General features: G+C 39.6%; 1 protein-coding gene and 1 non-coding gene across 4 annotated transcripts in view; one reads left to right on the plus strand and one right to left on the minus strand.

Moving 5' to 3' along the window:
* Positions 1–14,280, minus strand: part of LOC123761721 (E3 ubiquitin-protein ligase RNF220) — a 319,808-nt gene that overhangs the window by 297,848 nt on the left and 7,680 nt on the right. For 2 of the 3 annotated variants that reach the window (XM_069330603.1, XM_045747856.2), the window contains exon 2: positions 13,712–14,144. In XM_069330603.1, the coding sequence (XP_069186704.1) occupies positions 13,712–13,964 (253 nt within the window). In that variant the 5' untranslated portion in view covers positions 13,965–14,144. Of the gene's footprint in view, positions 1–13,711; positions 14,145–14,280 lie in introns of those variants that run through there. The other variant, XM_069330602.1, reaches the window with a different exon arrangement.
* Positions 10,691–10,762, plus strand: TRNAP-AGG (transfer RNA proline (anticodon AGG)). Its single transcript has one exon. It is a non-coding gene; the product is annotated as a tRNA-Pro (tRNA).

Genomic DNA, 14,280 nt, shown 5'->3' on the forward strand with positions numbered 1-14,280 from the left:
CTCCACCAGCCCCCTACCCAAGGGACCGCTTCCTCTTCTCATTCCCGGAGGTTACGCTCGCAAAATGTAAATAAAAGGCACGTGTTTATTTGCGCGCGCAAAATGTAAATAAGGAGGTGGTTGTTATGCGCGAGTTAACTGCTTGTGTGTATATCTCCACGGACAGTAACGACAGCTTTGTGTACGGTCTTATGAGTGGTGCTAGGGGGGGTTGAGGAAGGGAAAGGTGCAGTAAGAATAGGGAGGAGGGGTGGAAACAGGTGTTGGGAGAAGGGAGGAGAGTGATGAGGATGCGTGAGGAGCAGGTAAGGATGGCAATGTGTGACAGGATATGTGTAACTACTTCATTCATAATGAAGCATTACCAGGAATCTTAGCGAAGTATTATAGGTGCAGCCTGCACATGAATGTAAAGCTGCCGTCCAATTGGGTGGGTGTGGAGCAAGACCAGTAACTATGTGACTGATTCATCACAGATGTAAACTGTCTTGCATATTGTTGTGGGCCTCTTCGTGAATTATTTCTGATATAAATAGACTTTATATACATATATATATATATATATATATATATATATATATATATATATATATATATATATATATATATATATATATATTGTGACAATAATCTCCTTCAAGAGATTGAGCCTGCTCTTCCCTCTACAAATACGTCGCAACAAACTATATAAAACCACTAGGGAAGAAATGTCCAGCAACGACAACAACATCTCCAAGGTTTGCCAGAGCGCAAAACGTATGCAGCCAGGAACACCTGTTCAGACTCAAACCGCCAAACTACCTGTTGATCGCTACCGGCTCCGCTGATTGGTCGCCGGTCTGGCTGCAACTGCACTCGCCCCCCCCATACTACTTGATGTCTGGGGTCGCCACGACCTCAGACCTCAGAATATTCTGTGCTTCCGCGGTTACCACTCCTCCCGGCTAGACGTTAGCGTATACTGAGAGAGGTGGTAGCTTAAAGCCAATATTCCAGCACCTCACATTTATTTTTGTATTGCACTTCTTGTTATTTTGTCTTAACGTAACTTTTCATTGTGTCATTTAATTATTCTTATTATTTTGATTGATTGATTTTATTATACGAATTTGTTTGTCCATTTTTTCATGTTTTGATTTATTTAACGTAATTAAAATTTCATTGTTAAAATTTACTTGTGTTTTGTGTGTCTTCTCCTTACCTTACCACAGACGAAGTTCCAGTTTTTCTATTTTTTTTTATAACTATGTGACGAGGCCATACCCCTAGCCTTAAACAGCCGAACACCAACGCTTTACCGTCACAATATATATATATATATATATATATATATATATATATATATATATATATATATATATATATATATATATTATATATATAAATTATTAAAATTATTAAATACAGAGGTCTAGCACACTGCTACAGCTTTGTTCCGATCGGCTCGGAGACCCTCGGTTCGTGGGGAAAATGTGCATTGAAGTTCCTGAAGGAATTGGGGGACAAATTGATCAGCGCTACAAAAGACCAGAGAGCAAAAAGTTTCTTGTTCCAGCGCCTCAGTGTTGCGATTCAGAGGGGAAATGCCTGTTGCGTCTTGGGCACTAGTCCAACTTCAGAGGAATTCGAAGAAGTGTTTGACTTGCAACAATGATCGAACCCGTCTGTGACATTCATCAATGTTTCCCATTGTTGTGTTTTTCAAGAGATCCATAACCTTTAAGCACCTTTAAGCACCTTTTTGCATTATTATTTTTGTATCAACCCATGCATATCTTGTAACCATCAAATGCATAATAAAGCACAAAAAATAAAAAGGAAGGGGGTGGTAGGAGAAAAGCACACAGAAACTGTATTGGAGGGGATCTAAACATTCCCTCTAATGTGTTATGCATAGTTTCCTCCGAGGCTATGGGTCCCCCTTCCTCCAGCTAGAGGTGGTACTCCCTTCCATTTTATATATATATATATATATATATATATATATATATATATATATATATAAAATGGGGAAGTGAGAGAGAAAGAGAATATTTTTTAAGCTGATACAGACAAGAGAAGATTGAACTGATAGAGAAGAGTGAAATGGATATGAAAAGAATTGCAAAAGTGTCAAAGACAGTAAGTGGCAATAATAATGAAATAGTGAGCAAAGAGAAATGGTTAAGGAGAGAGAAGAGGGAGTAAAAGGAGACAAAGAGCTAAAGGGGCAGAAAGAATAGAGGATGGGTAAACAGATGAGCCCAGTGAAGAATGGCACAGAGGCAGAGTAAATATGTCAGCCACCCGGGCGGGAGGACCTGTGTCAGCCACCTGGGCGGGAGGACCTGTGTCAGCCACCCGGGCGGGAGGACCTGTGTCAGCCACCTGGGCGGGAGGACCTGTGTCAGCCACTCGGGTGGGAGGACCTGCGTTACCCACCCAGGCGGGAGAACCTGCATCAGCCACCCGGGGGGATAACGGAGCCCAGAGACATTTTAATGAATTTTTTCCCCCTTGTTAAATTACTCTAATATGTACATTGTTTTGGGAACGGGTTCATTATTTTCTTTAATCATTCTTCGCTTCCCCCAATTTTTCATCCTTTAATTTATTTACTTATTTATTTATTTATTTATATATACAAGAGTTCTTACATTCTTGTACAGCCACTAGTACGCTTAACATTTTGGGCAAGTCCTTAATCCTATGGTCCTTGGAATACGACCCCGCGAAAAATCATTTTACAGCCAAGTATCCATTTTACTGTTGAGTTAAACAGAGACTACAGTTGAGGATTTGCACCCAGTAAATGCTCCCCGGCCAGGATATGAACCCAGGACAAAGCACTCGCGAAACACCAGGAAAGCGTCTTAACCACTACACCATGGGGGTGGGTTAATAAAAAACAGTTAAGAAGACAACTAAGAAAATGAGGTCGGAGGGTCACTGATGGCGACAATCAATACACAAAGCAGTATCAGGAAGAGAATAACAAGGCCAAGACAATATACTCTGATTCACAGCAAGGAATTTTGATTATACAATGCCAAACACCGGACAGACTATATTATTACCTGCATCAAACCTCCAAGTTCCCCGCTCCTGTGCCAGGTAAGTCCACTACGGGCTCACGTGCTACTTGGAACTTTTTGTTCCAAGTAGCTGAATCTATAACAACAACAACCTCCAAGTTAGGTCTCCAAATTCCAACATATTAGGAGACAAGTTTGAGAGAAAGTAACCTACATTAGAAACTAATGCCACCATTAACAAATAAACACTATGAAGCAAGCCTCAAAGATTAACATTTATATACTTTAAATGAACCATTGACTCAAGGGAGGCATAACTGTTTTTTCACCCATAGGGTTGTAAACCCTTGGAACCGCTGAAGCCGTAAACTCCAAAACTCTGCTGGGTTTTAAAATACAGATAGAAAAGATCATCCGGGCAAATGGGAGGGACCTTTGACAAGTTACCAACTTTCTGTCCTCGTTGAGGCCACTAGTATTAGTGGCCCTTATGTAAATTCATTCAATTCAGGTAAATAACTGATATTTGTTAAATGCTGAAGAACTTGGATAAACTCGAACAAGATGAACTATCAGAGATGCAGGTACAGTACTGTACATTCAACAAGAAACGATGATGTATAATTCAGATGAAGTAGAGGCAATGAAAATGCTTATAGTCATAGAGCACATGAAAAAAATGAAAACAAAAACACCCGAAGACGCACAACAAACTGGCAGTCAGAGAGAAACATCGGCCGCTGCGTTAAAGTAAAGCTAGCTGTGCCAGCCACAGTGAGCCCCACCCAGCCAATAACACTCCCTACCTGGGGCAAGACAGAAAGCCCTAGACTTACGATGTACCCCAATGGCGAAGACAACATCAAGCGATGAAGGAACTTTAGGCCAGAAGTGACTGAACTGACCACCAGCACATCAGTTCAAGAACTGGAGTGATGGGCTGCTGGCTTCCCCAGTAATGCTAACAAGCGCAAGTGCTAGTTGCATGAAGTGTTGCTTGTTGGGTTTCTTTCTAGGGAAGTTATTTGAATCTTTTCAGATGTAGATTGAACAGGTTAACCAGACAGTGGTCTGTTTTGATTCGCCTACCTTGCTGGGTCCTTCCCAAGTCGATGGCAATTATGACATACTTTAAATGTAAAGTGTTCATAGGCCATTGCTTCCTGTGCCTCTCTGAGGGGGCCAGGTTCTGGCTCGTAGTTCCCGGTAGGCATAAGGACTTCCCTGATTGATGACCCCAAACTAATATAGCACATATCAGCTCGGAAAGCTTCAGGGAACCAATGGGGATCCCCATAGAAACACATAACATTTTATTTATAATTTTAATGAAATTCCAGATAAATGGCTGAGCAACACCTCAAGTTGGGAGAGGAGCCGAATAACATCAACAGGAGAAAGATTATCCATCATCCACAGAAAACAAGCCAATTAACTTATGATGTACTAAGAGGTAACTCATAATTTGCAGAAAGCAGAGACAGAATTATTATTAACTTATGAATATGAGCACCACAAATTCCTGCATTAGATGAAAAAGATGTAGGCATTATACAGGGCTAACAACACTGCAACCCAGGCATGACAGAGCAGATCTTATTGAAACCTTTAAAATACTGAACAATTTGGAGGATGTTGATACAGAAAATTTCTTCAAAAGGTCAGATGTAACACAAACAAGGAGCAATGGTCTCAAGCTTAACAAGCCACAATGTAGGACTGAAAAAAGGAGATGCTTTTTTCACCACACAGGGTTATTAACCCATGGAACTGCTTACCCGCCAAAGCCGTAACTGCCAAAATTGTGTTGAATTTCAAAATATACCTGGAAAAGATCATCAAGGCAAATGGGGGACCTTCGACAAGCTGCCGGCTTCCTGTCCCTGTCGAGGCCACTAAGGTTAGTGACTCTCAGGTAAACTCGGGAAACACCTTTTCTCATACACTGGTGAAGACCGGCATGAAATGGAGCGTTCTACAGCAATGCTCAGGAAACAAACTGGTGGGTTGCCAAAGTTTATGAAAACAAGTACATATTATTTTTTACATTTTTTTTATTTATACCTGTATATGCAAAAATTCTTATATTCTTGTAAAGCCACTAGCACACACAGCGTTTCAGGCAGGTCCTTAATCCAAATTTTTTCCCGGAATATGACCCCCAATTTGTTTAACCAGGTACCCATTCACTGCTGGGTGAACAGAGGCTACAGTTAAGGATTGGTACCCGGTCAATCCTTCCCGGCCAGGATACGAACCCAGGCCAAAGCACTCACGAAGTGCCGGGCGACTGTCTTATCGCTATGCCATGGGGACCGCTACCACTATGCCACACCACTATGCTACACTCCCATATCACCACATTCACATTTGCAGTGTTGGAAGGACACTACTATAACTGAAATATTTTTTTTGCCCACTGTATGATGATGGAACATTCTGTAAAACATGCCATCCAGGACTATTGGAACAGACTCTGTTGTCCCAAAACCTATTTTTTGGGAAAAATATGTACTGTATTGCAAAAGGTATTTTTTACTTCTCGGGTGTATTCATTTTTAGAATAGTGACAACCAAATGTTAAATGATAGACTAGAAGGTGAGGTACATTCTTAATGAACTGAATGGAAAGTACTGTACAAAGATTTCCACATACCAGGTCAGAAGCGCGAGATTGACAAATCACTTGCACTTTTCAAAGGACATCTTGCTTTCGAGCAGTGTATTTGTTACAAGCGCCACAGATTTGGACTCAAATTCTTTGTTTTCTGTGATTGTGAGACTATACGTGACATGACTTAATAATGGTCCAGGATGAACCTAAATGTTGTTGTTTTCTCCATTTTCTGATGTGTGGTTTGGTCATCACATCACTGTACAGTATTTGATATTACAGTATATTCGGGTACCGACACACTTTCGATTCTCACAGTTTTTCAGGTAATGTGGTAAAGATGCTGATGGTTCCATTGCTGAACAAGGACCACATTTTTAATAGTTATTAGATCAGTCCCTTGGTAACTAAGCTCCTGCTTGAACATAATACTGGAGTGTGTGGAACAGTAACTTGCAAAGAAAAGAAATACCAGTCTTTGATGAAAGTATTTCAGTAGATGACTGTCAGCTAAGAAAAAGTGAAAAAATGCTTGCAGTGCATTGGAAAGACAGAATCAAAGTAATTACGTTTACAACCATTCACACTGGTAAGATGGCAATTTGTGGCAAGGTCAATCATCATGTGTTTGGTTGACGAGAGTGACATGGTGGCTGGTGCTGTTTAGTGTGTGCATGTCTATTTGGTCAAATGGACCAAAAAAAAATGTTTTTCAACCTTGTTGATGTAATCATGCTGAACAGTTACAACATGTACAGTATATGGTGAAATCAGGACACCCACCCCATAAATCTGAAAATAAAAGAATTGATGACATTTTGGTCTGTCCTGGACCATTAGTGTCATATCTGATTGTCACCTGCCCGAAACGCTGTGCGTACTAGTGGCTTTACAAGAATGTAATTACTATGCTATGTATCCTCACAATCCCAATGTATTTTCTTATATATATATATAAATAAATAAAAATAAACAAATAAATAAATAATTTTCAGCCATGTTACTGTGACTAATTGTCTGCATCAGGCTGGAAATCAACTATGCACATGTTTAGTTTTGCAGTTTTTACATTTTCTAATGAAGTTTGGCAAAGACATTCATGTTATAACTAGAGGAATTCTCAGCCCAACAATGCCTCTTGCTGGCCCAAAAGACTGGTTTTAAAGGCAGCTTTCAGATACACAAAATAGAACATATACCAAGAATTGTACTGGAAACCATGCAAAAGGCTAACATGAGTGCAATGTTTGTAGTAACATACTCAAAGGAGAGCAACGGCATGAAACGAAGTTACAACATGCTGCAGAATGGAGCTTCCTTGTGTCGTGCAAACTGCTTCAGTAAATATTGCTCCCTCCAGAATTTCTGAGTGTTTCATAATGAGTATAAACATGTAGTATTGTGTGATTGATAGTGTATATAGTAATACAACAGAAAAAATACTTTCATAATTATAAATAAATAATTTTAGTGTGCATATTAGTGACATACAAATACTGTACTGTATTTGTGTGTACTGATGTTCCATATATGTGTGTATCAATGTCTGACAGATTTTAGTACATAACAGCTTCAAGTGAAATATCAAGTCAGTGGACATTAAAATAAAAATATATATGCAATGGAACCTCGGTTTACAAATGTCCCTCTTTACGAATTTTTCGGTATACGAAGAAAATTTCCTCGTAAAATTTGACTCGGTATACGAGGTTTGCCTCAGATTTTGAGTTTGTCGATACATGTATGGGTTGACGAGCATGTGGTTCTGCTGAGCGCGGGGTGAGGCATGCTCAGTTTACTACTGTATCCCGCTTAGTGACGAACGCGCTTGAATTCTTTGTGAAGAATTTCACTGTTTTTCTACTTTTTTTTGGTTTCTGAACATAAAAGTTCTAATTATATATCATGCCATGTGTCCCGAGAGAGTCAGTGGTAAAGTTCAACCTAAGAAAATCGTTGTGAGGATGATGATAGAGGAAAAACAAGAGATATGATGTCTCACTACAGGCAAGTGTTAAAACGTAGGGAAACACAAGTGTCTATAGACAGATTCTTAGCAAGACAAGCAAGCAGTGAGCCACAACCAGGTCCTAGTAGTATGCCTAAAAAATATAGGAGAGAGAGTACCCCAGAAATCTCATCACTGCCTGATGTTATAATAGAAGGGGACTTCCCTTCCAAACACCAACACCTCTCCTCCTCACCGTCTTCCATATGCCAACAAGAGTCCTCCATAAAGGTAAGGTACCTGTATAGCAAAAAATATGAGTAGTATTCTGCATAAAATGTATTTTTAAGTTAATATTTTTGGGTCTGTGGAACGGATGAATTCAACTGACATTATTTCTTACGGGAAAATTCGTTTCGGTTTACAAATTTTCGGTGTCTCTTCGAACAAATTAAATTCGTAAACCAAGGGTCCACTGTATACTCTTGGCACTTTCTGCCATGTAAGTGGCCTGTGCACCCTCACTGGGGCGCTCACTTTAGGAACGATCATGAACTGATGATGTTAACATGAAATATCATCACTCCACCACAGGTACAGTAATTAAGTTATTTTTTTTATTGTGATCATGGAATGCATTTTAACAATGTTAGAAGGAAAACAAAATTTGGGTCCACATCAACCCGAGCTCTGTTCCGACCCATGCTTATAAGTACAGTATAACTATTTTCCCAATGGTTGCTTATATCCAGGCCTGTTAATAGATACTGGGAAGTTGGGAGCTACTGCGCCAGTTATGGGCATGGAAACTCCAAACTCAATGTAAAGAATAAGTAAAAAATATTCACAAATTATTCACTGAATAAACTGGCAGTGTGTTTACATAATAACTGAAAATTTTCCCAAATTTATAACATATATATTCACTAGTAGGACGAGTTAGTACCAGGACGTGTTCTGTGCAGGCCACCGATATCCACAAGGTGGAACCTAGCTACATGTTGCGTGTTTCTTTTCTCCTCTTGGTTACTGATAATGATACAAGTTACCATACATTAAGAGGTCATCATACTAGCAACAAAATTCAGTTCTACTAACATAACTCAGATCAAACGGTATAATCATTTAATCTAATTTATTAATTATAACTCTTGAGTTTGTTTCACTGGCAGTGGCCTTGTGGTCCTTTCATATAGTAAGGGTATGGTTAAATGTTTGTCTACAGTTTACGATCAATCGATAGGTTGGCGTTAGAAGTGAGGTCAGAGCAGTAAGTCAACATTTTAATTTCTACAATTTACTACATAAACTGTAAGATCTGAATGTCATTGACTAACATTAAACCCCCCCCCCCCTCCCCCATGGTGTGGGAGTGCGTACCAACAAATTCTATACATTCCGCTGTTTGAAGTAATAATCATATCACATACACATGCACCACGGGGTTTGTTGTACAAAACAGGTGTGCAATGTAGGGGTTAAACAAGACAGGTCAAAACATAATGTAGCTCAAAGACAATATGCCAGGTGAAGAGTGGGTCAAATGTTGTATCATCTGTCATAACACCTCCATCAGCAAGCATGTGTGCCAGAACATAAGTTGTAAAGGGGCTGCTAATAGTGCTGAGCAGGTGAATAAATTTTGTACAACTTTAGAATCTACTTGACTTGCCAGTATACCTCCATAAACCATTATTAACTGTGACAAAACAAACTTCTCTGATGAACCAAGAAGCAACCAGGTGTTATTTTATGAAGGGTACAAAGCAACCTGAAAAACTCATGAACATTTCAATGATGTCTTTATCTATCATGCTTGCTAGTAGCAATAATGGTAGTTATTTCACTTGCACCATATATCGTGTACAAGGCAGAATGAACAGTTGGGTGAGCAAAGTAATGCTCGGTACAACTGAACAAAATCCAGGTGGTCTGATAATTATTGCTTCAAAGACTGCTTCAAGACTATTATGATATCATATTTCAGAACCCTTGATGATAATTCTCCCAGAGTAGTAATGGGTGACAACCTGGCATCACACACAGTTATCGAACTGTGTGAGCAAAATAAAATTCAATTCCTTTTACTTCCTCCTAACAGCACCTTCTCCAGCCTCTATATGCATGCTTCTTTGGACCTATGAAAAAAGGTGTGACAGAAAATTTTAAGAGATTAGAATGTGGTCAGGGGGATGCATTTCACAGCATTGCCAAAGCAATGATTCCCATATCTGCTTGTGGAGCTTCTTAAGGACATGACTAACAATGATTCTTTACTCTGCAGTCACTTCAAACCACAGGCATTTGTCCCCTTTGTAAGGACTGAATTCTTAACAAGCTGCACTACTCTGATACCCAGGGAATTTTCCCAGTAGTATACCTTATCAAGCCAGCTGGCAGAGCTTGGGGAAAAAGACTTATAGTATCACCTGGCAAAAGTTTTAGTTGTAAAGACTTCCAACAAGCTGGACCACCAGAATTGGCATGAAGACTGATGTAAAAAAAAAGAGAGGCAACCATTGTCTGAACCAGGCTCCAGTGGCTCTCTTAGTCATAGTAACACAGAATATATCAGCACTGATGATTCATAAGAAAAGGTGACAGAAGACCCAGTACCAGAAGAGTTGAGTGAAACTAGAGAACTTAAAGTGGGCAACTAGTGATCAAATGCTAGCAAGCACATATTTTATTACATTAGAAATCTGCAACAATGGGGTGATGATATCGGGACTTGCATAAGTGACTATCTGCGTAAAAATTATATAAAATTCCCAGAATTTTACATTTGTAAAACCCAATAATCATGACACGTGACAAATTTAGATGACATTGCTGCAAGTTGCCTAAACCCGTTTGTCAAAGAAAAAGGTGTTTATTTTATACAATGTTACAACAGCACAAACTGAATATATTATTTTTTCTTCATATTTTTAATGTTTTTAACATGTTTTTTTCAACTGCAATGATGTACTGAGCTGTCAATAATGTTACTTGTACTGTATCACAAAATATGTAGGACATTGGTACACACAGATATATTCAAATCACTAAAACATGCACAATACTGTATTAAATAATTTAATATTCTTTGAACAATATTGAACTTTGAACAGTGGCCTGTTGGTCTAGGGGTATGATTCTCACTTAGGGTGCGAGAGGTCCCGGGTTCAACTCCCGGACAGGCCCTGATCATCTTTGCAGTTTCCGTGGTGTAGTGGTAAAACACTCGCCTGGCGTTCCGCGAGCGCTGTCATGGGTTCGTATCCTGGCCGGGGAGGATTTACTGGGCGCAATTCCTTAACTGTAGCCTCTGTTTAACGCAACAGTAAAATGTGTACTTGGATGAAAAAACGATTCTTCGCGGCAGGGAATCGTATTCCAGGGACCTGCCCGAAACGCTTCGCGTACTAGTGGCTGTACAAGAATGTAACAACTCTTGTATATATCTCAAAAAAAAAAAAAAAATAAAATAAAACATACTTTTTTTGCTGCTATTACACTGTACGTATATACATACACATATTATATATAACTATCAAACTTTTTGCTCCATAATGAACCACTAAGCGATTGTGGCAGGTGTAGTAATCTCATCATCCAAGCACAGCATAGTGCCACATGCCATTCAGTTGATACCAGTCTCCGTGGTGTAGTGGTAAGACACTCACCTAGCGTTTCGCGAGCGCTTTGTCATGGGTTTGTATCCTGGCTGGGGAGGATTTACTGGGAGCAAATCCTTAACTGTAGCCTCTGTTTAACTCAGCAGTAAAATGGGTACTTGGCTGTAAAAACAATTCTACGTGGGGGTCATATTCCAGGGAACATAGGATTAAGGACTTGCCCAAAATGCTACGCATACTAGTGACTGTACAAGAATGTAACAATGCTTGTATATATCTTAAAAAAAAAAAAAAAAAAAATCGAAGTTACTGTGCACTACTCATGGTTACCTTCACAGTACTAAGGCCCTCGGCACACACCGGAGGGATGCCCACAATTTTTTCAAAGACTATATTTGTTTACTGGAGGCCTGAAGAAGCAGATGTGAGCCTATTGTACCTGCAGGAGTTTTAAATCTTATGCAGTACTTTAAAACTTCCCCAACCATGTTGTGCAGTTTATAGATAATTAGCGAGATCATAACCAGCCATGTCACACAGTCAAAGAGTAAAATTCCCTGTTAAAGAGTAAAATTCCCTGTCTCTCACATCAATATTGAACAAAATGACCGTGCAGGTAATGTAATTCAATAGGATATTCTTGGAGACCCAAACTGGGGCCTCACCAATGAGAGATATGGGAGCAAGGCAGATGGTCACTTCCTTAGAAGGGGGCCTTCAACACGTGCATCCACAGAGTCCATAAGATGTCTGTGTATATGTAAATCGTCAGGGTGGACGTGGTCATTATGACAAACATCAAAATATTTAGGCCACATAGCAGGGCCAAACTGATCATGGTATGTAACAGTGGTTGTGGGAAATGTGCACACTCTACTGCAAGGATGTTAATCATGGACTTCCTGAAAATAGTGGGCAAAAGACTACAGAAACCATCAAATATTGCGTCACCACAGGTGACAAGGTAGTAACCACTAGGGACTCGGTGGTTGTCCCTGCCAAGGAAGAGGCTGGGGGAAGGAAAAGGATCAGTAGGAGTAGCCAAAGACAAAGCTCAGTCTGGGCCCACCATAGCCATAGCCATAGCTATGGAGCCTGATCTTCCATCAATTCAATTCTGGGGCCTGGTCGCTCAGTTCCCCAACGTCGAATTCTTCCCACTGACATAGAACCAGCAGACTCCCTCCTATGTGGCTCTGTTCCCCGATGTAATGGATGCTTTTTGGCTGAACTGGTCAAGGCAGGGTGCATATCCTATTTCCCCAATTCTCTTGTTGCTTTGGATGGTGTCCAGACTGGAGACGTTCTCAGGCATGGTAATCTATTTGGCTACTATTTAGCCAACTCAGACTTGCTTTCCAGCTCTTTTGGCCGTGTTCAAAACTGGATATTTTTCTTTAGCTCTGTGTCTCAGCAGATCGGCCCAGCGGCATATCTTCTTGGTGTGACCTCTGCTCTACCCGTCTGGAGTCTATGCCATGGGTCTATCACCATTTATATCTTGTGCTATCCACTCTCCCAATATATGTGCCTAAGACATGCAACCTCACCATTGTAATCACTGCTATCCACTTGTATCATAGTTATGTTGAATGCAAGTTTTGCTATAATGTATCTGTTATAAACCTCAAATTTTACTACAATGCCCCTATTAATATTCTTCAAATTTTCTTACATTGTACCTATTAATATTCTTCAAATTTTGCTACAAATTACCTACTTAAAATGTGTGTTAGATTAAGGACCTGCCCAAAACGCTATGTCTGTTAGTGGCTTTGGAAGAATGTAAAAACATCAATGCTATATACTCTCATAAACCTAATGTACCTTCTCATAAGATAAATAAATTAAACCCAAATCTGACAGTATGCCCTCTGTCTGGAGACTGGCACTAGGGTGCTCAGAGATTTGGTTGTGTCAAATCTCTGGATGTTAATATTTTCAAAAAATATCTCTGGTATTGAATGCACAGTATCCAATCAATAATGTAATTTTATAAAATGTCTTTTTTTTTATTCCATAATATTTGCACCAAGAACATTAATAACTTTCTTAAATGTCTGGAGATATGTAACTTTACCCAATAACTAAAAAGAATAACTAACTTTACTTCAATAACTAACAATTGCCCATTTTTTCAATTTTGCTAGAAATTACTGTACCTACTTAAAATTATCTGATTATCTGTTAGATTAAGGACCTGCCGAAATGCTGTGTGTGTTAGTGGCTTTACAAGAATGTAAAAACATCAATGCTATGTTCTCTCATAAACCCAATGTACCTTCTTGTATATATATATATTTAAATAAAAAATAAATAAATACATTACTCAGCTTTGGCCCTTGTAAATACAAAGTAATTGCCCATTTTGTCTTTATTGTATTCCTTATTTTATGCCACTGCACCACCAGCATCACAAATAGATATCTTTATTTTCTGCACGTAAAAAAATGTTGCAGCTGCAAGAATTAAGACTCCACCAACATGGTTACAAAAGCAAACTGGCTTCACTTACTTTTCTGTCGTCCCTCATCAGCATTGTCAGACGTCGATATGCCACGAGTCCTGCGAGTTCGAAGGCGAACCTTCAACTCCTGCACCTCCATGTCTTCTTTGCAGGATGAAGCACAGATAGAGTTGGATGTACAATGTTGACTGTGGGTAGCCAAGGAAGCAAAGGTGGAGGAAGAAGCATTGCTTACAGAGGATACAGATGAGCAGGGAGGTGGGGATGAGGTAGAATAAATTCCAACATCTTCACTCTCCATTTTGACCAGAATGTCTGGATGGGGAGCCAAGAAGGAAGGGCAAGGGTAACACGACAGGATGAAAGTGGTGATGCCAATTCACAATAAGGATAAGTAACAAGAACAAGGAAGGATGAAAGCAACCCGACGCACACTTGGTGACCAACAATATCGACAATTGTTCACGTTCTTAACACACACCTGTAAAAAACAAATTTAATTACAAACATGTTAAAACATTTTTGAGAGACTGAGAGAGACTGAGAGAGAGACTGAGAGAGAGAGAGAGAGAGAGAGAGAGAGAGAGAGAGAGAGAGAGAGAGAGAGAGAGAGAGAG

Source organism: Procambarus clarkii, chromosome 24 (assembly GCF_040958095.1).
Source record: "Procambarus clarkii isolate CNS0578487 chromosome 24, FALCON_Pclarkii_2.0, whole genome shotgun sequence".
Classification (NCBI taxonomy): Eukaryota; Metazoa; Arthropoda; class Malacostraca; order Decapoda; family Cambaridae; genus Procambarus; species Procambarus clarkii.